General features: G+C 47.3%; 1 protein-coding gene and 1 long non-coding RNA gene across 4 annotated transcripts; one reads left to right on the top strand and one right to left on the bottom strand.

The window, feature by feature from the left end:
• Positions 1–5,357: 5,357 nt before the first annotated feature.
• On the bottom strand, positions 5,358–8,156 carry LOC307215106. The gene is made up of 2 exons (XR_013838265.1): positions 7,495–8,156; positions 5,358–5,945 (listed from the first exon to the last, which is right to left on the bottom strand). It is a non-coding gene; the product is annotated as an uncharacterized lncRNA (long non-coding RNA).
• A 5,806-nt stretch (positions 8,157–13,962) lies between these two features.
• LOC307214990 (uncharacterized protein) lies at positions 13,963–19,702 on the top strand. Of its 3 annotated transcripts, none has more exons than XM_079974109.1 (3): positions 13,963–14,107; positions 15,252–15,358; positions 18,671–19,702. In XM_079974109.1, exon 3 carries the CDS (start codon positions 18,702–18,704, stop codon positions 19,611–19,613), a length of 912 nt encoding a protein of 303 aa, XP_079830235.1. In that variant the 5' UTR covers positions 13,963–14,107; positions 15,252–15,358; positions 18,671–18,701; the 3' UTR covers positions 19,614–19,702. The 3 variants fall into 3 exon arrangements, with proteins under 3 accessions (XP_079830235.1, XP_079830234.1, XP_079830236.1); XM_079974108.1 differs by having other exon boundaries at positions 13,979–14,337; XM_079974110.1 differs by lacking the exon at positions 15,252–15,358 and having other exon boundaries at positions 13,980–14,107.
• Positions 19,703–21,514: the final 1,812 nt, after the last annotated feature.

Genomic DNA, 21,514 nt, shown 5'->3' with positions numbered 1-21,514 from the left:
CAACAACAATTTATTTATACCTTGCCCATCTGGCTGGGTTTCCCCAGCCACTCTGGGTGGCTTCCAACAAAATATTAAAATACAGTAGTCCACCAAACATTAAAAACTTCCCTAAGCAGGGCTGCCTTCAGATGTCTTCTAAAAGTTAGATAGTTGCTTATTTCCTTGACATCTGACGGGAGGGTGTTCCAAAAGGCGGGTGCCACCACTGAGAAGGCCCTCTGCCTGGTTCCCTGTAGCCTCACTTCTCGCAGGGAGGCAATCGCCAGAAGGCTCTCGGCGCTGGACCTCAGTGTCCGGGCAGAACGATGGAGGTGGAGACGCTCCTTCAGGTATACAGGACCAAGGCCGTTTAGGGCTTTAAAGGTCAGCACCAACACTTTGAAACAAAGACTAAGCTGCGCTTCGTTTTTCAACAAAAGCAAACGACCAGAAAGGCTATTTGAGAGATAGCTAAATGAGAACAGCTACAGCTCATCTCAAGGGACGCAGGTGGCGCTGTGGGTTAAAGCCTCAGCGCCTAGGGCTTGCCGATCGAAAGGTCGGCGGTTCGAATCCCTGCGGCGGGGTGCGCTCCCGCTGCTCGGTCCCAGCGCCTGCCAACCTAGCAGTTTGAAAGCACCTCCGGGTGCAAGTAGATAAATAGGGACCGCTTACCAGCGGGAAGGTAAACGGCGTTTCTGTGTGCGGCTCTGGCTCTGGCTCTGGCCAGAGCAGCGATGTCACGCTGGCCACGTGACCCGGAAGTGTCTCCGGACAGCGCTGGCCCCTGGCCTCTTAAGTGAGATGGGCACACAACCCCAGAGTCTGTCAAGACTGGCCCGTACGGGCAGGGGTACCTTTACCTTTACCTTTACCTTACAGCTCATCTCTGTTTCCACCCGTTGATTTTCTTTTTTTAAAGAAGAGTTACCGTAGTTTTCGCTCCAAAACATGCACTTTTTTGCTCCTAGAAAGTAAGGGAAAATGCCTGTGCGTGTTAAGGAGCGAATGCACGGATCGGAGCCATGGCTGCCGTCAGTCAAGCAAAGCGGGAGCCGCTTACACACTCTACGAGGCTCTCGCTTTGCTTGCTTTAAAGTGACCTGGAGCGGAGGGAGGGAAGGAGAGCCATGGCAGCAAAGCGGGCAGCAGCCGCTTACGCGGGAGGAGGGACAGACTCTAGCAAAGGTCCGTGCGCTCTCTAAACAGAGCAATGAGGCTGCAGAGGGACGGCAGGAAAGATAAAATTTAAGCAACCAGCAGCAAAATAAAACCAACCTCGAGCTCTGAGCCACGCAGTGAAAACCAGGAAGTTAAAAAAAAAAGGCTGGGGATGAGGGAGAGGGGAAAACTTCGCAAATCCCCGCGTCTCAGCTGATCCGCTGGGAGGGAGCAGCTTGTTTTCAGGCAGGATAGATTCGAGCATTGTCTGGGTCCTAGTGCCCCTACCACTTTTTTGTGCTCCATTCTATTGCTGCTGGTGGCTGCTTATCACTCAGGCTACAAGGAGGAGCGCTTTTACACAGCTAATGGTGAATCCCCTGCCATCCAAGTCCTCCTCACTTGCTCAAATCTATTCTGCCTCAAAACAAGGAGCGGAAGGAAAAGGCTGCAAACTGTTAAATGGAAAAAAACCCAGGCACAGGGCAAGTACCTTAAGTATACCTTTAAAGCAACAGTGCTCTTTCCCTCCCTCCTCCCCGCTCAGCTCGCCGAAAAGCTCCTTCTCCACGCGTGCTCCTTGTCCCTTGAGTGCTTTTCCTTCCCTCCCCACTTAAAACGTGGTTACAAAGCATGGATCCACATGGATCCTCAGGATTTTTGCATTGGGCTACCCCAAACTCACCATCAGATCACATGTCTGTGGCCACAGCATGAACCATAAAAATCATGCACCCACTGTTTCGTTCAGAATATTTTTTTCTTGTTTTCCTCCTCTAAAAACTACGTGCGTGTTATGGTCAGATGCGTGTTATAGAGCGAAAAATACGGTATATAAAAACAAATGCCGGATTACTCTGAGCGACTGGTGTGCACTCGTTTTTTGCAGCTTTTATGTAATCCGAGGGCAGAAGGGGTGAGATGCTCGTTGTCTAAGAGCTGGCCCTGAACCACCGCTCCAAAAACTAGTGTAGCATTTTGGCAGGGAGAGGAAGTTAAGGGCCGTAATGACTCTGGCTGCCATTTCTCATTGTCCTGTCCTGTCCTGAACTTGACTTGAGAAAGTGTTTCTTCAGACAGCGCATTGTTCAGTTCTGGAACTTGCCCCTGCAGAAAGCGGCGAAGGCCACTCACTTAGAGGGCTTTTAGGTAGAAATGGACAAATGAATGGAGAAGACTATCAATACCTCCTAGACAGTGTTAACGGAGAAATCTGAGGGCTCCCTTGGATAAAAAACAAGGACACCAGCCAGGAATACCAGAACAAAACAGCAGCCAGTAGGCTTGGTCTTTATTGAAGACTGTCACAACAGGACTCCCACCTGCCACAAGGTGGAACAAGATGGAAGCCCCGAACAAAAGAGCACCCAAACTTTTATTAGCTGCTAATCCCCATGTTACACCCCCCCAAACTACATCACTCATACATCACAGTTACATCATGAAAGGAGAGGTCTGGTGGCAGTAATCTGAGCATCCTGGACCCTGCCCCCTGGTTCTCCTTGCCCTCCACCAAACACCCATCAAGTGTAACAAAATAGATATTTACATTACCCTGTTTCCCAGACAAGTTAATCACACCCTTTTGTCCTCATCTGGGTTTGTTATTTCTGGAATGGCTACCTGTCTGGAACTCAGGTGTCAGGATGCCAGGGATTATCACTCCGGCAGAGGGGCTGGTCCTGGGGTGAGAATTTGTAGGGAAAAAGGGTTCAGTCACACACACACACACACACACACACATATACAGTGGTACCTTGGGTTAAGAACTTAATTTGTTCTGGAGGTCCGTTCTTAACCTGAGGTACCACTTTAGCTAATGGGGCCTCCCGCTGCCGCCATGCGATTTCTGTTCTCATCCTGAGGTAAAGTTCTTAACCCGAGGCACTATTTCTGGGTTAGTGGAGTCTGTAACCTGAAGCGTATGTAACCTGAGGTAGCACTGTACTCACAAAAGGATTAACTGCCTGCAGGATGGTTCTTGATAACTAAGGATGGATTTTTGAAAAGTGAGATGGGAGCAAGTAGAAGGAGGGGGCAATCAATAGACGAGCAGTTTGAAAGCCCCATCAATCATCTTCATCGATCATTCGGGATGGCACTTCCCTGAGAAGGCAGATTAATGAGTCTGCTAAGCTAAGAAGTCCAGGATCCTGTTCTCACAGTGGCCAATTGGAAAGCTCAAAAGCAGAACCTTCCCCGCCCCTCATAATTTTTTATTAAATTTTCTGTTTTACATTTTAGAATATTCATTTAAACCACCTTAAAATATCAACGACTTGCCTTCTTCTCTTTCCATGGTTCATTTTGCCTCACATAAATCCATGCGTATTTTATATAAACTAAACCGTTGAGTATTCCATTATTACATCCATCAAAACTTATTTACACTGCTGAATTTATCTTAATGCTGCCTATGTTCTCAAATATCCCCACAGATATTCAATAAACATTTTCCAATCTTCTCTAAATGTATGTTCTTCTTGATCTCTCATTCTATTTTTTTTTAAAGTAATTTTTATTGGGTTTTCACATTTTAAAAACACACACAGATGAAAACAAAAACAAAACATGTATAATTTCATAACCTTACTTTCTTAACCCCACTCCCTGACTTCCCCCCCCCCTTCATACATCCCAAATCCAATAATTAGCTCAGCAGGTTCTTATCTCTCTTCTTTAACATATTATTGTTATTTTTAAAATTAATTCTTATTACTTGGCCAAATTTTACTTGTCCAATTTTCTTATAAATATTAAGTCCTTTTCTAAGGTCGACCCAAATTCCCTTCCACGAATTTCCCCCTTTTTATATTGAATGTAGGTCATAATAGCCAAACACAAAAGTCATAAAAAATTTAAAATTCTGTTCTCCCCTCCCTCCCTACCCCGGTTTCTGTCCCTTCCCAAATAAATGTCCACAAAACAGTTCTTAGCCTGGATTCCTCACATCAGAGGCCTTCAAATCTCTGTCAGTCTCTCTCTGCCAGTTTTGTTGGTAGCCCTCTTTGTTGGTCCTCAGTTCTCGAAGGAGCTCTGGCACAGTCTCATCAAATTTTCTTCCATCCAAAATACTTGGTAACAGCTGCTGCAACAAGCCAACTGATCTCCCATACTCAAAGATCTCTCATTCTATATGTTAGGTCCATAAGCTGCGCATATTCCATCAGTTTAAGTTTGGTTGAGACCTCACTCATTTTCCATTTTGGGGCTAACAAAACACGGGCCACAGTAGTGCCATACATAAATAACATTTTTTGACACCTGGGAATTTCCGTCTGAAATATCCCCAACAAAAAGGACTCTGGTTTTTTGGGGAAAGTACTTTTAAATATATATTTTTTTCCAATTCATTATAAATTATTTCCCAATACTCTTTTACCCCTTTTACAAGTCCACCAGCTCAAAAGTGGAACCTGAGTACCACAGCGCCCGTGTTCTGGGCTTCAGTTTTAGGAGGGCAACCAAGAGGATCAAGGGTCTGGAAGCCTTATGAGGAACGGCTGAGGGAGATGGGAAAGTTTAGCCTGGAAAAGAGGTGACTGCAAGGCAATGCGATACCCATCTTCAAATATCTGGCAGACAAGGCAAGCTTGCATTCTTCCTCTCCAGAGGCGAGGACCTGCGCCAATGGATTCAAATGTGAGGAACAGTGCCGGATTTATGAATAAGCTAAACAAACTACAGCTTAGGGCCCCACTCTCTTGGGGGCCCCCAAAAAATTAAAGGAAAAATAAACTGGATGTACATTTCCAAAATGGGGCGCAGGTGGCGCTGTGGGTTAAAGCCTCAGCGCCTAGGGCTTGCCGATCGAAAGGTCGGCGGTTCGAATCCCTGCGGCGGGGTGCGCTCCACCTCCGGGTGCAAGTAGATAAATAGGGACCGCTTACCAGCGGGAAGGTAAACGGCGTTTCCGTGTGCGGCTCTGGCTCCGGCTCTGGCCAGAGCAGCGATGTCACGCTGGCCACGTGACCCGGAAGTGTCTCCGGACAGCGCTGGCCCCTGGCCTCTTAAGTGAGATGGGCGCACAACCCCAGAGTCTGTCAAGACTGGCCCGTACGGGCAGGGGTACCTTTACCTTTACCTTTACCTTTACATTTCCAAAATAAAGATAAAAAACAAATAAAACCAACATACAAGCCCCCTATGTCCCCTGGTCTTTTCTTGAGGACGGGGACCCTTGAGCTATTTTAAAAAGTGGGAAAACCAACACATTTGTGTCATTTTTTTTAATTCACGCTGTTGGTTGTGATCATTAGCAAAAAAAAAATTTTTTTTTTGCCATTCTTTTGTCTCCTGTTCATTTCTCGACGGCAAAATTTCCCTTCGGCCTGGGAGTCTGATAGATCTTTTCTTGAGGGTTTTTCTGGGTCTCAAAGAGGGCCACTTGGTAGGACAATTTGTGAAGCTCTCTGCTTAGCTGCTCGCTGGAGTCAATCAGTGAATATTTCTGCTCTTCCAGCTCGTTGATTTTTCTGTAAGCTTCCTCCGTCCTTTCCCGCATGGCCGCCACTTTCCGCTCCATTTCTTCCATCACGTTCCGAAACTTCTCGAGAGTGTCTTGCAAATTCTGGCTCATCTTCTTGATATATTTGAGTTCCTTCCTTCCTTCCTTCCTTCCTCTTGTTCTTTTCCTTTTAAAACTTTTTCCAGCACAAATTTCGTTTCTCCAGATCGAGGCGAACCAGATCGAATATTCCCCCGCTGCCTCTGAGATTGTGGATTAGGTTTCGTTGTGGCGTCGCCGGCTGGCTACAGACAGCTGCTTCTTGCAGATATTGTTCGTTCAGTGGCGGCCTTCTCTGAATACAAATAGGGGGTGAAATTATTTTTATTCATGTACTAGGCTTGGCCAAGGGTCAGGGGTGATGGGAGTTGTAGTCCAGATTTCTTTTGGAACTGTTAATCTGTTTATTAATGCTATAGATAAATGAAAGCAACAAATCCGGATGGCCACAGATTCACAACTCCTGCTAGGCTGAGACTCCTATCATCTCTGACTGCTGCCATCTGCTGGCAGGGGCTGATGGGACTTGTAGTCCAACACCATTTTGGACAGCACCTGTTCCCCATTTCTTAGATGCTGCTGTTTGAGCAACCTGTGCCTATTTGTTTTGTTTTTTCTGCCTACCCCCCACTCATTGACTGAAAGATACAATGAAAGTTCTTGGGTGGGCTCAGGGTCATAGCGTGGGGAGCCCATAGGAGGGCCGTAACCCCAGGCGCATTATTTTGAGGAGCGCAAGTTGGGTGCCCCACACAGGGATCCATGCCCTGCCTGCTGCTGGGGGTCTCTGGGCCCCAGAGCTCAGGGCCAGGCCACCAGGCCCCTGGCCCCCTTCTTGAATGGCTGCCTGGCCAGTGTTGGGGGGTGTCACCTGCCAAGGGCTGCATCAGTTGGCCGGTCTCCCCCTTGCACCGATGGGCAGGTGGGCAGTGTGGCCCCATGAACCCTCCATGTCTAACGCCAGCTCTGTGAGAGTTGGGCTGGAGTGGTGGGCTTTGTCACCACCCCCCCCCCCGTGCCCAGCCCCTGGTCCCACCTGGGGCATGTTTGGGTGTCCCGGGTGCCAGCAAGGAGCAGAGACCCAGGGGGGTGGAGTCAGAGGGACTATAAAACCAGCTCTGGGAGGAGTTCATTGGAAGTTTGGTGGTTGGTTGGAGTGGGAGTGAATTGGGATAGAGTCTGTGGGTAGGTTGAGTTAGTGTAGCGAAATAAGCTGAGTCAGGAACAGTTAGGAGCTAGGAAGACGAGTAAATATCTGAGAGGTGGTTTAGTGAGTGAGAGCAGGTAGCAGAAGTTATAGGTCTGGATAGGCACCCCATGATTGTAATTGACCGATACCGTTTATGAAACCACACGCTTGTTAAACTGCAATAAATAAACAGAAGTTTATGTTCCAATTTAACCCTGACCGGACTCAGTATTGTACCAGGTAGGGCCTGGGTGGTGGCAGCGAGAAATAAAGTGGTGGCACAGGGATCAATAGATGGTGAAACGTCCGGGGACCCTGTGTGATCACAGGGACTTTTCTGTGGTGATCTCCCCCTTGCACCGGTGGTCCCCATGAACCCTCCATGTCTAACACCAGCCCTGTGAGAGTTGGGCTGGCGTGGTGGGTTTTGTTCACTCTCTGTGCCCAGCTCCTGGTCGCACCTGCTGCATGTGTGGGTGTCCCGGGCACCAGCAAAGGACGCTATGCCACTGAGTGGGGTTAAGAAAACCCCATCCCCTAGCACCCTACAATTTCAGCCAAACCGTGGGCTTCTAAGGGGGTCCAGGTTTGTTTTGCCCCTCCCCCCCAGTGATTCAAGGACAGCACCCGACTTATATTAAGCTACGGAACAAACCCCTTTCTTGCCAGCTGCCAGTTGTTCTTCTGCTTGATTTCGTTTGTGCAGCTGTTCTTAATGTTCCCCCCACCCCCAACCCCAGAGCGGACATGTCAGGAGCAGAGGGGATGCTGGGGAAATGACCCTTTGCACTATTGCCGTGGGAACCTGTTGGCCAATCAGATTTGACCGAGGTAGTGTGAGCCAACAATGACTTTGCCTTTGCGGGTGAATTTGCCTGGCGCGGACAAAAATGGATAGAGAAACGTTTCTCCGCTTCCTCTCATCACACGAGAACTCGGGGACGCCCAATGAGGCCGAATTTTGGAGGAATCAGGACAGATCAAAGAAAGTACTTCTTCGCACAGACCGTAGTTAAAGCTATGGAACTCCCTCCCACATGATGTAGTGATGGCCCCCCACCTGGATTAAAAGAGGACTGGGCAAATTCATGAAGAGGAGAGGGCTACCAATGGCTACCAACCATGGTGGCTCTGTTCATATGCATCTGAATGCCAGCTGCTGGCAATTGCAGGTTGGGCAAAATCATAGAATACAATTAGAGTTAGAAGGGACCCCAAGGGTCATCTAGTCCAACCCCCTTCAATCACAGCGAAAGAACCCCTGACAGATGGCCGACCACCCTCTGTTTAAACCAGTGTTTCCCACAGTTGAGTCTCCAGCCGTTTTTGGACTACAACTCCCATCGTCCCTAGCTAGGAAGACCAGTTAGGTCAGGGATGATGGGAATCGTAGTCTGAAAGCAGCTGGAGACCCAACTTTGGGAAACACCGGTTTAAAACCCCCAAGGAAGGAAACTCCTCCAGCTTTTAAGGAGGTTCCTACCGTCAGAAAGTTCCTCCTAATGTTTAGTCAGAATCTCCTTTCCTGTTCAGGGCCGGATTGAGGTTTGATGTGGCCCTCAGCTACTGAAGGTAATGGGGCCCTTTATATGTCCAGCTGTCCTTTGTCAACAACAAATGGTCACTGTTTTTTTGTGTTGAATATATGCTATATGGAAATTTATGGACCTAATAGGTATTTAAAGCCATGTGCACATAACAAAATAACCAGTCCATGCAGAATATATAGGCACCCTATATATAGGAAGGAGCAAACCAGTGATATTTTAGGGAGCAGGCTAGCAGGCGGGGCCCATGACTTACATCCTAGGAGCCTACACAACACAAAACACTGTTGCTGTATGTAGGTTTTATTTTTATTTCTTTTTTATCTTATATTTTGGAAATGTACATCCAGTTTTTTCCCCCTTTAATTTTTTTGGGGCCCCCCAAGAGAGTGGGGCCCTAAGCTATACAGTGGTACCTTGGGTTACAGATGCTTCAGGTTGCAGATGTTTCAGGTTATAGACTCCGCTAACCCAGAAATAGTACCTCAAGTTAAGAGCTTGGTTTAGGATGAGAACAGAAATCGCGTGGCAGCGACGTGGCGGTGGCAGTGGGAGGCCCCATTAGCTAAAGTGGTGTCTCACGTTAAGAACAGTTTCAGGATAAGAACGGACCTCCAGAATGAATTAAGTTCTTAACCCAAGGTACCACTGTAGCTTGTTTAGCTTAGAAGGCGATACCTCCTGAGGCCTTGCATTGGAATGAGCTGGGAGGTGCAACAGAGAGACGGAAGGAAACACTTAAGCAGTCATTGCAGAATAAGAAGTTTGATTCCTGTGGGTTTTTATAAGGTTGTCCCCATTTCTTTTAGATCTAACATCTTATCTGTGAGCAGCAGCTTCAATATATTTCTTCATAACATCCCTTTGCGTTCGGTGCATTCAGATGCAAGGAATATTGCATTAGATTTCCTTGTTATAAAGCTAGAACTTCTGTCCTGTTTCCTAACATTCCTTACGCACAGCAGTGTTAAAGATATCTGTTTAATATGTTTGAAATGCTGTGTTTGAATGCATTTTGCTTAAAATACTATGCAGAGATGTTTACATTATTCAGGAATTTTAGCCAGAGCAAATGACAGGGGAAAGGGTAGCTGTTTCCGTTTCAGGTTAATTGACGACTCATCCCAAAAGCCCAAATAGAGATCTCTCGCAGCATGAAATTAAACCTGAAAACTCAGCATCTAAATCAGTCGTTGGCGCCATCAGCAGTAGTGGCTCGGCTCAGCGACGCTTGCATGGGATCTCTCCCTGGCACCAGAGAGAGGAAAGTTTATTGAACAGTTTTAAAAAGAAGACCGGACTGCGTTGCTGGCTTGTTAAAGAGCAATGTGTTACTTTGTATTCTTCCAACGTTTATTTTGTAACTTGTTTAAGACCGTTTGCAGTAAAGCTTTGAAACTCTTTTCTTGCAATGGGGAGCTCATTTATTTCTACCCAGATCAGACTGCTGCAAATCAGATATGCAGTCAGTACCTGTTGCATTATGGAACTGTAAGTTTTTGACTGACACAACCTTACTATATGCTTGTGAAACATGAACCACTTATAAACGCCATCTCCAACTCCTCGAAAGATTCCATCAACGGTGTCTCTGAAAATTTTTACACATCACTTGGGAAGACAGGCAAACTAATACTAATGGTACAGTCATACCTCGGGTTGAATGTGCTTCAGGTTGAGCGCTTTCAAGTAATGGAGCATGTTACTTTCGGGTTTCGCCACTCTTGCATGCACAGTTGCTCAAAATGACATCAGGCGCATGCACGGAAGCGGCAAAACGCAACCCGCACATGCGCAGATGCATCGTCACATCTTACATTCCATTCAGGATGAGAATGGGGCTCCAGAATGGATCCCGTTCGCATCCTGAAGTACCACTTTACTGGATGAAGCAAAGATCACCTGTGTTGAAGCAATGATTGTTCAACATCAACTTCGTTGGACTGGTCATGTTGTGCAGACGCCTGATTATCGTCTTCCAAAGCAACTACTCTATTCCGAACTTAAAAATGGAAAGCGTAATGCTGGTGGTCTACAGAAGAGGTTTTTGTTTTTTTTTAAATAATATTTATTCAAATTTTCAAGATACAAAAAAATTTCCTTCCTGCTCATTTTTAGTCAAGGTCAGATATCTGGTCTCACGCTGATTTCCACAGCTGTTATGTCTCTTTGTGACTAACAAAGGAGAATTTACTTTCAATTTTCCAATACTTTGTTTCCTTGCAACAAACACAAGCAGAAAGCGACATTAAAGTCTATTTGTTTCTCTTTTGTTTCTATCTGTCCAAATCCGTTTCCTTCAAAGAATCTGTCCTGACGTCCCGTCCCCAGGTTGGGGGCAATGGAAATTTATTCCTTTACTTTCTATCTGCAGGATTAGATAATCAAAGTTCTTTCACCCCCTTTCCTCCTGCCGTCAAGGGGATTTTAATGGTCATAAGTGCCGGAAATTTCAATCTTTGAATCAAATTCAAGGCTAATTAGTTTGTGCGATCTTTGCTTCAGTCTGTTTACAAAAAACGGGAGGCAGACTTCCTTTTTATACCTTCCCGCTTCATACCTAATTCAAAAAAAAAATTTTTTTCCTTAATCCAATCCTCCGTTTTTACTCACGGGTACTTGTTTAGAGTCCAAATGTCATCAGGAAAAAGCCGGCGCTCTCCGTCGATGGCTGTGCGGCTTCCCTCCGTGAAAGTAGCAGTCGGTTCGTTTGCACCACGCTGCTCACCCCACTTCACTCCGGAGCCCCAAAAAAGGGTTTCCCGGCGAGTAGGGGAGGCGCTCTCGGTGCTCCGCCGAACCCCACATCCCCAGGCTCCTCTGCCTGGGGTTTCTAGCGGGTCCCCACCTTCGCCGCGGTGGGAAAATCCAATTTTCACGGAGCCCGTTCCTCCAGTCGGAGGAACTCCGCCATTCGGCCATGGCGCCAACCCAGAAGTGGTACAGAAGAGGTTTAAAGACTGTCTCACAGCAAATCTTTAAAAATGTAGTATAAACACCGACAACTGGGAAACACTGGCCTGTGAGCGCTCCAGTTGGAGAACAGCCTTTATACCAAAGGTGTCATGGGCTTTGAAGACACTCGAACTCAGGATGCAAGGGAGAAACGTGCTAGGAGGAAGGCACGCCTGGCAAAGCCACACCGTGATCAACTCCCGCCCGGAAAGCTATGCCCCAACACTGTGGAAGGACGTGTGGATCCAGAATTGGCCTCCACAGTCACTTATGGAATCATTGTTAAAACTGTGTTTATGGAAGACAATCTTACTCGGCTACAAGGGATCGCCAAAGACGATGACGACACCTGCCTAAATTTCATTCACCCCAATGGGCATGTTGTGACAACAACGGACCCCATTGGACAATGCCATTACTCCCCCAATGAGGTGGAATTTCTCTCACCTGTTATGTATTGAGCTTGGATCCTAGAACAATAGGCAGGTAGGATCGTAGAATGCAACAACCTGATTGGTCTGCATTAGCAGCCCAATCAGGCTCCAGGAGGGAAGCAGAATCAGCCAATCAAATGGGACCCATTGTGTAAATAATGTATATAAAGCCTGAAGATTTTGGGGAATTTTTTTCACTGTTTTACGAGCTGCAATAAAGAGTGTGAAATTACTATGCGATTCTGAGTATATTTCATTACCCTTTATCAGTGAAGCCTGACTGCAAAACTGAGGGGACCTAATGGCTGGCTGTTAAAAGTGAAAAACAACTCCATTTAAGGTACAAGGAGGGTTCTGATCAGTGACTGGAAGCAGCCGCCGAAATTACATAACACTGGTCCTGAAAGTCTACCTTGGCTCCTGGTATGTTTCCAAGCACAATTCAAAGTGTTGGTGCTGACCTTGAAAGCCCTCAACGGCCTCAGCCCAGGATGCCTGAAGGAGCGTCTCCACCTCCATCATGCAGCCCGGACACTGAGGTCCAGCTCCGAGGGCCTTCTGGCAATTCCCTCCCTGCGAGGAGTGAGGTTACAGGGCCTTCTCAGAGGTGGCACCTGCCCTGTGGAACACCCTCCCATCAGATGTCAAGGAAATAAACAACTATTCTGACTTTTAGAAGACATCTGAAGGCAGCCCTGTTTAGGGAAGTTTTTAATGACTGATGTTTTATTGTGTTTTTAATATTTTGTTGGAAGCCGCCCAGAGTGGCTGGGGAAACCCAGTCAGATGGGTGAGGTATTAATAATAATTATTACAACCGGATTAAAAGAAGAAAATTCACACTGCAGATGCCTCTCCATTCAAGAGAGTCTTCAAGGGATGAACGAATGGAGAGATGGGTCTGTTAGGATCATCCTACTCGCAAGTAGGACCCTGGCAGAGACACATGCCCGACTGGCATGTTCTCTCCCTCCTGGTCTGTTGTTCGGGAGCCTCAAAAGCTTTCTTCAGCCCAAACATCACAGCGACTGATACCAAGAAGCATCAGCACACTTAGGAACCTGCAGAGTATTGGCGGTTCGCGTAACAGACTCCATAGCTCAGCATCTTGGCTAATCTACTTTATTTATATATAATACACTCGGAGCATTCTGCCTTAGCTCCTTCCTCTTTCTCATCAGATAGCAAACAGAGAAAGGACAAAGGACAATAGTCCCACTTCATAAAGGTAAAGGTAAAGGTACCCCTGCCCGTACGGGCCAGTCTTGACAGACTCTGGGGTTGTGCGCCCATCTCACTCAAGAGGCCGGGGGCCAGCGCTGTCCGGAGACAAAGCTGCATCTGGCGAGCCAGCGCAGCACACGGAAACGCCGTTTACCTTCCCACCAGTAAGTGGTCCCTATTTATCTACTTGCACCCGGAGGTGCTTTCGAACTGCTAGGTTGGCAGGCGCTGGGACCGAGCAGCGGGAGCGCACCCCACCGCGGGGATTCGAACCGCCGACCTTTCGATTGGCAAGCCCTAGGCGCTGAGGCTTTTACCCACAGCGCCACCCGCGTCCCAGTCCCACTTCATGGAACACAGTAATTCCAAACCTCCTGCCTCCGTCACTTCCCACACTGTGGAATGAAAACATACACCATTATGTGATAGTCAACAATCTCATGACTGCAAACACGAAGGAAGAATCCTAACAGGTTCTCCCCAAACTTCAAGAGGCAGGGAATTCCACAGGGCAGGGTCTGCCACACTAAAGGCTTGGTCCTTGATGATGGTCAGCAGAACCCCAGGAGCTGTGCTGGGAACCACCAGAAGTGACCTGTTTCCTTGACTTTACTGCGGTTTCTCCTCCTTCCTGTCCACCCTTTTCTTCTTGTTCCACCTAGGAGAACTCCCTCTACTTTGGACATGGCAGAAAGCCAACCAATGCTATAACCCCACCTGGAGATGCTGGGGGTCAAACCTGAGGCCTTCTGCACGCTAGACGGATACCCTACCCACTAGGCTATGGGCCTAGAGGGCAAAGATACCTGCTTCTCCCATGACCACCTCCCCACTCCTCTATGAACACACGCCCAAAATGCAGTGGCAAGTTCTCAAAGTGGCATTCAAAGAACCTTTCAAGAAAGTGGAATTCAAGAGCCCAATCAGAGCCAAGGTTTGTGACATCACCTTGCCTCCCCGCGGACGCTATTGGCTGAGGCGTTGCCATGACAAACGACAACACAATGGCGCCCCGAGTGATTTCTACCTTCCTGACATGGGTGTTGAATTAAAAACAGACAGATGGAAACAAACAAGGAGCTGGCAGCCGGCGATATAGGAAAGAGGGGTGTGTTTTCTACCCGTGTTTTTGGGCTTGGAGGCAAAAAAATGCCGAGTATCTGAAACTGGAAAGCAGGGGAGTGAGGGAAGTTGCAATGGACAACACAGTAAGGGCAGAATTGGGGTGCTAGGCCAGAAATATCCTCATCACAACCAGCCAGGGAGGAGTCCGACCAGGGCGCCATGGCAGTGCCAAATTCTCTTGCTAGCCCTCGCACCTGCAGCTGAGTCACACAGGTATAGCATCTCCAGAACGTAGGCTGAGGATTCGAGGTCAGGGGTGGGGAATTCGTGCAGGGATGAAATTTCGCAAAATGCCCAAGCCTGGCTAAATACTAAAAATCAAATAATTGTAGAGTTTGCAGGGACCCAAGGGTCATCTAGTCCAACCCCTTGCAGTGCAGGAATCTCAGCTAGGTCATACATGAAACATGGCCATCCAACCGCTGGGGGTGCGGTGCCCGCAGGATTCGCACTTTCAATTTTCAGCTTTGGAATTAGACCTCAACATCTGAGACGTGCCTATTTTGATTGGCGAAACTGGATTCATGCCATGTATTGAACACACATCCAAGGCATGACTCCCCCCCCAAAAAAAAATAAATTATGGGAACTGTAGTTCTTGACCAATACTTCCCAAACACAATGCATTCTCAGGAAATTGTTCGTCTAGGTGAGCACATAATGAGTCAATCACTTCCGTTTATTTCTATGGGGAAACTTCTAACCCCGGAAAACCCTCCGAAACCTTGCAGAAGGCAAACAAGGAAGGAAAAAACAGGTCCGGCTGTTTGGATGTCTCAATCTGCAGTGCGTTTAGTGAGGTTTGGGAACTGATTCCTTGAGTTTGGTTAAATGAATTTTCATGTAACAAGCATTTGGTTAGCGGGACATTTTCAAACAACATTAAGTGCTGCGTTCAGAAGGGACAACATTATTCTGTTTACAACAGTAATGTCTCGCATCAAATGTAACTGATCTGTAGAAAAGATTCTACAACCTGGATTGGGGTGGGAGAGAGAACACACATACTTTTGCAAACCAAGAAAATCTTTTTATTTTTATTTTTTGTGTGTGGAATCAATAGAACATTGGAGCATGGAAAAGCACTCAGGCAGGCTTTTAAAAAAACCTTTGTTTCCATTTTCCAGGCTCCGTAAAGAAGGCTTGATCCTCCAACACTCCTCCCCATTTTTCCTGAGGAAAACAGTTTCTCTCTCCCCGCTGGTGAGAATTTCGTGGGTCCCAAGGAGACAGAGTGAGTCTTGGAAAACCTTCTGCAGTACTATACACGCACCAGCAGGGGGAGCTTTTGCCTTAAACATGTGCAGGCAAAGTCATTTGTTACATATATACGAGAACGGATTTTAAAGCCTAGGTTTACTTGAATAAGCAACTCCCCATTCATTAAAATAACAGCTACACTCAGGGGCAGGCATTGAAAAGGTGTTATGTTATTAAAGTGGGCATATGCAGTCTTCCAGCAAAATCTCCCCTGTGAGCAGGAATCAAGGTCCCATTTATACAAACATAACCTTTGGGACGCAGGTGGCGCTGTGGGTTAAACCACAGAGCCTAGGACTTGCCGATCAGAAGATCAGTGGTTCGAATCCCCGTAATGGGGTGAGCTCCCGTTGCTCGGTCCCTGCTCCTGCCAACCTAGCAGTTCAAAAGCACGTCAAAAGTGCAAGTAGATAAATAGGTACCGCTCCGGCGGGAAGGTAAACGGAGTTTCCGTGCGCTGCTCTGGTTCACCAGAAGCGGCTTAGTCATGCTGGCCACATGACCCGGAAGCTGTACGCCGGCTCCCTCGGCCAATAAAGCGAGATGAGCGCCGCAACCCCAGAGTCGGTCACAACTGGACCTAACGGTCAGGGGTCCATTTATCTTTACCTTTAACCTTTGTCTAAACCTAATTGTGATGGGGGGGCACAATTTTGGCTGAAGGAGTGGCATTAAATTTACTCAGAGTAGGCCTATTGAAATTAATGGGCCTAACCATGGTGCCATCCACAAAACACAGTGAAAGGATTATTCTGCCACTTTAACAGACAAGGGGAATCCTGGGAACTGTAGTTTTTAAGAGGGCTGAGCATGGCAGCTCTAGGAGGTCGGCACCCTTCACAAACTACAGTTCCCAGGCTGCTCCGTGGCTGCGAAAGTGCTAGAATAGTGCTTTAAATGCATGGTGTTTGTAGTCATGTTTGTTAATTTCAATGGGTCTAAAGGTAAAGGGACCCCTGACCATTAGGTCCAGTCGTGACCGACTCTGGGGTTGCAGCGCTCATCTCGCTTTATTGGCCGAGGGAGCCGGCATACAGCTTCCGGGTCATGTGGCCAGCATGACTAAGCCGCTTCTGGCGAACCAGAGCAGTGCACGGAAGTGCCGTTTACCTTCCTGCCGGAGCGGTACCTATTTATCTACTTGCACCTTTGACGTGCTTTTGAACTGCTAGGTTGGCAGCAGCAGGGACGGAGCAACGGGAGCTCACACCTTTGTGGGGATTCGAACCGCTGATCTTCTGATCGGCAAGTCCTAGGCTCTGTGATTTAACCCACAGCGCCACCTGCGTCCCAAAGGTTATGTTTGTATAAATGGGACCTTGATTCCGGAGCGATACCTATTTATCTACTTGCACTTTGTGCTTTTGAACTGCTAGGTTGGCAGGAGCAGAGACCGAGCAACGAGAGTGCACAAATGCCGGCTCCCTCGGCTTGAAAGTGAGATGAGCGCCGCAACCTCATAGTCACCTTTGACTGGACTTAACCGTCCAGGAATCCTTTACCTTTATCTTTTACCTTTATAGGGCAGTATACAAATGTAATTAACAACAACAATAATATTTATACCCAGCCCTTCCTGGCCAGGGCCAGGCTCAGGCAGCTAATACCGAATATAAATTACAATAAAACATAATGGGGGGGGCAGAAAAAAAGTTAATTAAAATATGGCTTAAAATACAGCTTAAAATGCAGCCTCATTTTAGTAGTAGCCCATAAATCAAGACCATAAAGGGAGGAAACATGAGTTATTCACCTGAGCCAGCTATCCATGCTGGTCCTACATGGTCCAGCAAAAAAGCCAAGGGAAAATTTATATACCAAATCCCATATAGGGAGTCAGAGTGAGACCAAACCAAAGGCCAGGCGGAACAGCTCCGTCTTGCAGGCCCTGCGGAAAGATGTCAAATCCTGCAGGGCCCTGGTCTCTTGTGACAGAGCGTTCCACCAAGTCGGGGCCAGTGCTGAAAAGGCCATGGCCTTAGTTGAGACCAATCTAACCTCCTTGAGGCTCGGGACCCCCAAAGTGTTGTCATTTGTGGACCTTAAAGTCCTCCTCAGGGCAAACCAAGAGAGGCGGTCCTGTAGGTCCAAGAGTCCTAGGCCGCATAGGGCTTTAAAGGTCAAAACCCTTATTATTTCCCATAGAATTGGCTGTGGGCCCTTTAAGACTGCAGACCACCCCTCCTAAGGAGGTGAAGTCCCTGGAAGAGACAACCTCACCAGCTTTCTTAGGCCTTCAGGTGGCTCTGGCTGAGACAACATCTTCCTTGGCTCAGCTATGAGAAGCCACTGGGAGCTGACCAGGGTCCTGATCTGCTTTGCTGCAGATTGCTCGCTCCAAGCTTCAGTGCATATGGGTGAAGAATTGAAGGCTCAAGGCTCCCAGCTGGGCATAAATATTTATCATGATGATCAGCTATTAGGCGCTCCCTTGGCTGGAATAAATCTCTCTCATTTCCCCCTCTGGGGCTTAGCTGTCTTCGTATAAGAGGCTCAAAATTAGAATCGTTCTGTCCCTTTAATCTGTTTGAGGGGCCCTTTCGCTGTCAAGCCATTCATCATTAACTGCTTCCTCTCTGTCTCTTAACGAATCTCTCTCTCTCTCTCTCTCTCTCTCTCTCTCTCTGCAATATCTTCTTTATTTATAAAAGTATTTACGCACCGCCAACTCAAGCAAAGCAACATGACAACGTGCAGCAGCATAGGCAATGAGACCTAAAACACCATTAAAACAGTGCAAAACGGTTAAAACGAAACAAAAATGAGTTGCATGAGCCTGACCACATTCAAATGACTTCAGGAGGCACCTCAAAATCGAAAAGGAAGGAGCCTTAGAATGGGACCAGTGATTCTAAGTAGGATTTGAGTAAGCAGAGATTCATAGAATGCCTTTCTTTCTTTCAAACAAACAACAAAATGGGTGGGCCGCAAAATTTAAAATAAGAAGAAATGTGCAGCATTCAGCACCCATTTAAAATGCATTTGGGAGGGGGACTAGTGAGATGTTTTGTTTTTTATTTTTATTATATGTTTTGTGTTTTTATGTTGTGAACTGCCCTGAGACTTGCAGGTATGGATAGGGTGGTATACAATTTAAATAATTAAATGTGCTGCTCTGGTTTTGCCAGAAGCGGCTTAGTCCAGGCCACATGACCTGGAAAAACTGTGGACAAACGCCGGCTCCCTCGGCCTATAAAGCGAGATGAGCGCCGCAACCCCGGAGTCGTTCGTGACTAGACTTTACTGTCAGGGGTCCTTTACCTTTACCTTTTTGATCTTCTCATAGGGTCCCCAGCTCTGAATGAAACATCTTCACCATGTCGCTGACGATGGAGGAACTGTCAACGACGAACGAAAAGCTCCGCTACCAAATCAATGACCTGACAGAGACGGTGGCCTACCTTGATTCTGAGAACCAGGCCCTGCTCAAGGACAACAGCACCATCAAGGGCCACAACCGGAGCCTGCAAGAGACGGCGGACAGATTCAAGGCCGCCATGGAGGAGATGCAGAAGAAGGTGGAGGACATCAGAGAGAAGATGGACCACACCAACACGAGGATCCACGAACTGGATGCCCAGAACAAGGCCTTGGCAAAAGCTAATGCAGAGCTCAGCAAGGAACTCCGCGAGGTGACCTCCCAGGTGGCCCTTTTCGAAGACTACAAAGCAGCTCAGGAGAAGGACCTTCGAGAGATGCAGAATCTGTCGGTGGAGGTCAAAAAATACCTCAAGAGCCTGGAAGATAGGCTACAGGAGACCGAGCATCACTATCAAGCGGAGAAGAACAATTCCTCTCAGCTGAGGGAAAAAGTCGGGGCGCTTCTTCAACTCCGCCAGAGCCAGAGGAACGACATCAAAGATCTGCAGGCCCAGCTGGAGACCTGCGTGCAACAGGCCACCATCTTGAGGCTGGACCAGGAAAACAGGGTGCAGATAGGCTCGCTAATGCACGAAATCGTGGAGGCCAAACTGGTGGATGTTGCCTTGCAGCAGTCTAAGAGCAGGAGAGCCATGTACTGGTTCTGGCAGGTGGGCAAAGTCCTGAGTGTCTTGGTGCTTGGCTGCGTTCTCCTGCTGACCCTGGCCTTGTGCTACACCTATTTTTTCAACCACGAATTCATGGCAGAGACTCTCCTGGCGTTTCTTGGCGAGCACAACGTCAACAGAATCGTGCAAGGCTTCGCTCACTACTTGACGTGGAGGAACGACGGCCTCTTGCCTTTCTGAAACGCAGCCCGCCTGGACTCCTCCGCATTCCTACAACTTGATTTTGACATTAGAAATCTATGGATTTAAAAACTTTGTAAGAATCTCAATAGACGGGTCTGGTGGTTTCTCCTTCTTTATTTCATTCTGCTTGGTTTTTCCGCTGGCGTAAAAGACATTAGTCAATTCAGGGGCAGATAAAACACCAAGGCCAGTTCAGTTTATCTCTAACTAGCAGCCTCGTACTTTAGCATTGCTTGAAGAAACAAAAAATGCAGCGTTTTTAATGGTTTGGTCTGCCACCTTGATTCAAAATGGCGTCCAGCTGTATCCAAACATAGGCAAAAACCTGCTCTTTGATTTCAGGGACCAGCAAGCAAAATTGGGTCATAGGATCTTAAGAGGAACCGTATATCTTAGGTGAGGAAGTAGCATCTCTCTAAATTACATTTTAGGAACATGGGAAGCTGCCTTAAACTGAGTCAGACAATTGGTACTCAATATTCTGATGGGACGCAGGTGGTGCTGTGGGTTAAACCACAGAGCCTAGGACTTGCCGATCAGAAGGTCGGCGGTCCGAATCCCTGCAACGGGGTGAGCTCCCGTAGCTCAGTCCCAGCTCCTGCCAACCTAGCAGTTCAAAAGCACATTGAAGTGCAAGTAGATAAATAGGTACCGCTCCGGCGGGAAGGTAAACGGTGTTTCCGTGCACTGCTCTGATTCGCCAGAAGCAGCTTAGTCATGCTGGCCACATGACCCGGAAGCTGTACGCCAGCTCCTTCAGCCAATAAAACAAGATGAGTGCTGCAACCCCAGAGTTGGTCACGACTGGACCTAATGGTCAGGGGTCCTTTTACCTTTACCTTTATTCTGATGGGCAACAACCTGGAGAGGACATTCGGGACTGAAATCTGGGGTGGTCTGTAAGGTAGTGGTGACAGTAATAATACAACAAAACAACAACACCACAAACTGGCTTATAAGTCTAAAACCAAATTTACTAGAATAGCAGCTAGAATAGAGATAGACATAACCATTCAAACAACAAATATACTGTACTAAGGTGCCATGTGCAAGACAAAGCCTGGAGATACTGTAAACATGGAGTGGATAAATGTACAACTCTATCTTAACAAGTTACACGTGCAGTAAACATTATACAGACTGGATAAATGAACCGTCCAACAAGTAGCGTAAGTCCAATCACAGAACGGCAACCCCGTGTTGCCACAACGGCAAGGGTAACACACTGGAGAATATGAAAAAGTTTTTCAAAGCTGTTTTTCAAAGATTGAACTGGATGAGATGTTCTTCAATGGGTCTCGAGTTGGAAACACAAAGCCGTATGCATGGATCAATCACAGGAAGGCAAATCAAGGCCACCACCCATTGAAGAACTTACGCTCTTTCTGAACGAAAAAAAATTCCTTCCAGTAGCACCTTAAAGACCAACTAAGTTAGTTCTTGGTATGAGCTTTCGTGTGTATCTGAAGAAGTGTGCATGCACACGAAAGCTCATACCAAGAACTAACTTAGTTGGCCTTTAAGGTGCTACTGGAAGGAATTTTTTTTGTTTTGACTATGGCAGACCAACACGGCTACCTATCTGTAACTGGAACTCTTTCTGAACGGTTCGTTTATTCAGTCTGTATAACGTTTACTGCACATGTAACTTGTAAAGATTTGTTGTTGTTTAGTCATTTAGTCGTGTCCGACTCTTTGTGACCCCATGGACCAGAGCACGCCAGGCACTCCTGTCTTCCACTGCCTCCAGCAGTTTGGTCAAACTCATGCTGGTAGCTTCGAGAACACTGTCCCACCATCTCATCCTCTGTCGTCCCCTTCTCCTTGTGCCCTCCATCTTTCCCAACATCAGGGTCTTTTCCAGGGAGTCTTCTCTTCTCATGAGGTGGCCAAAGTCT

This window comes from Podarcis cretensis (assembly GCF_951804945.1).
Source record: "Podarcis cretensis genome assembly, chromosome: 4".
Taxonomy (NCBI): domain Eukaryota; kingdom Metazoa; phylum Chordata; class Lepidosauria; order Squamata; family Lacertidae; genus Podarcis; species Podarcis cretensis.
The sequence above is the reverse complement of the archived record's forward strand: the minus strand, read 5'-3'. Positions and strand labels throughout refer to the sequence as shown.

Bases quoted from the DNA above. Each gene is read 5' to 3' on its own strand.
- LOC307214990 (XM_079974109.1), top strand. From the start codon at position 18,702: ATGTCGCTGACGATGGAGGAACTGTCAACGACGAACGAAAAGCTCCGC.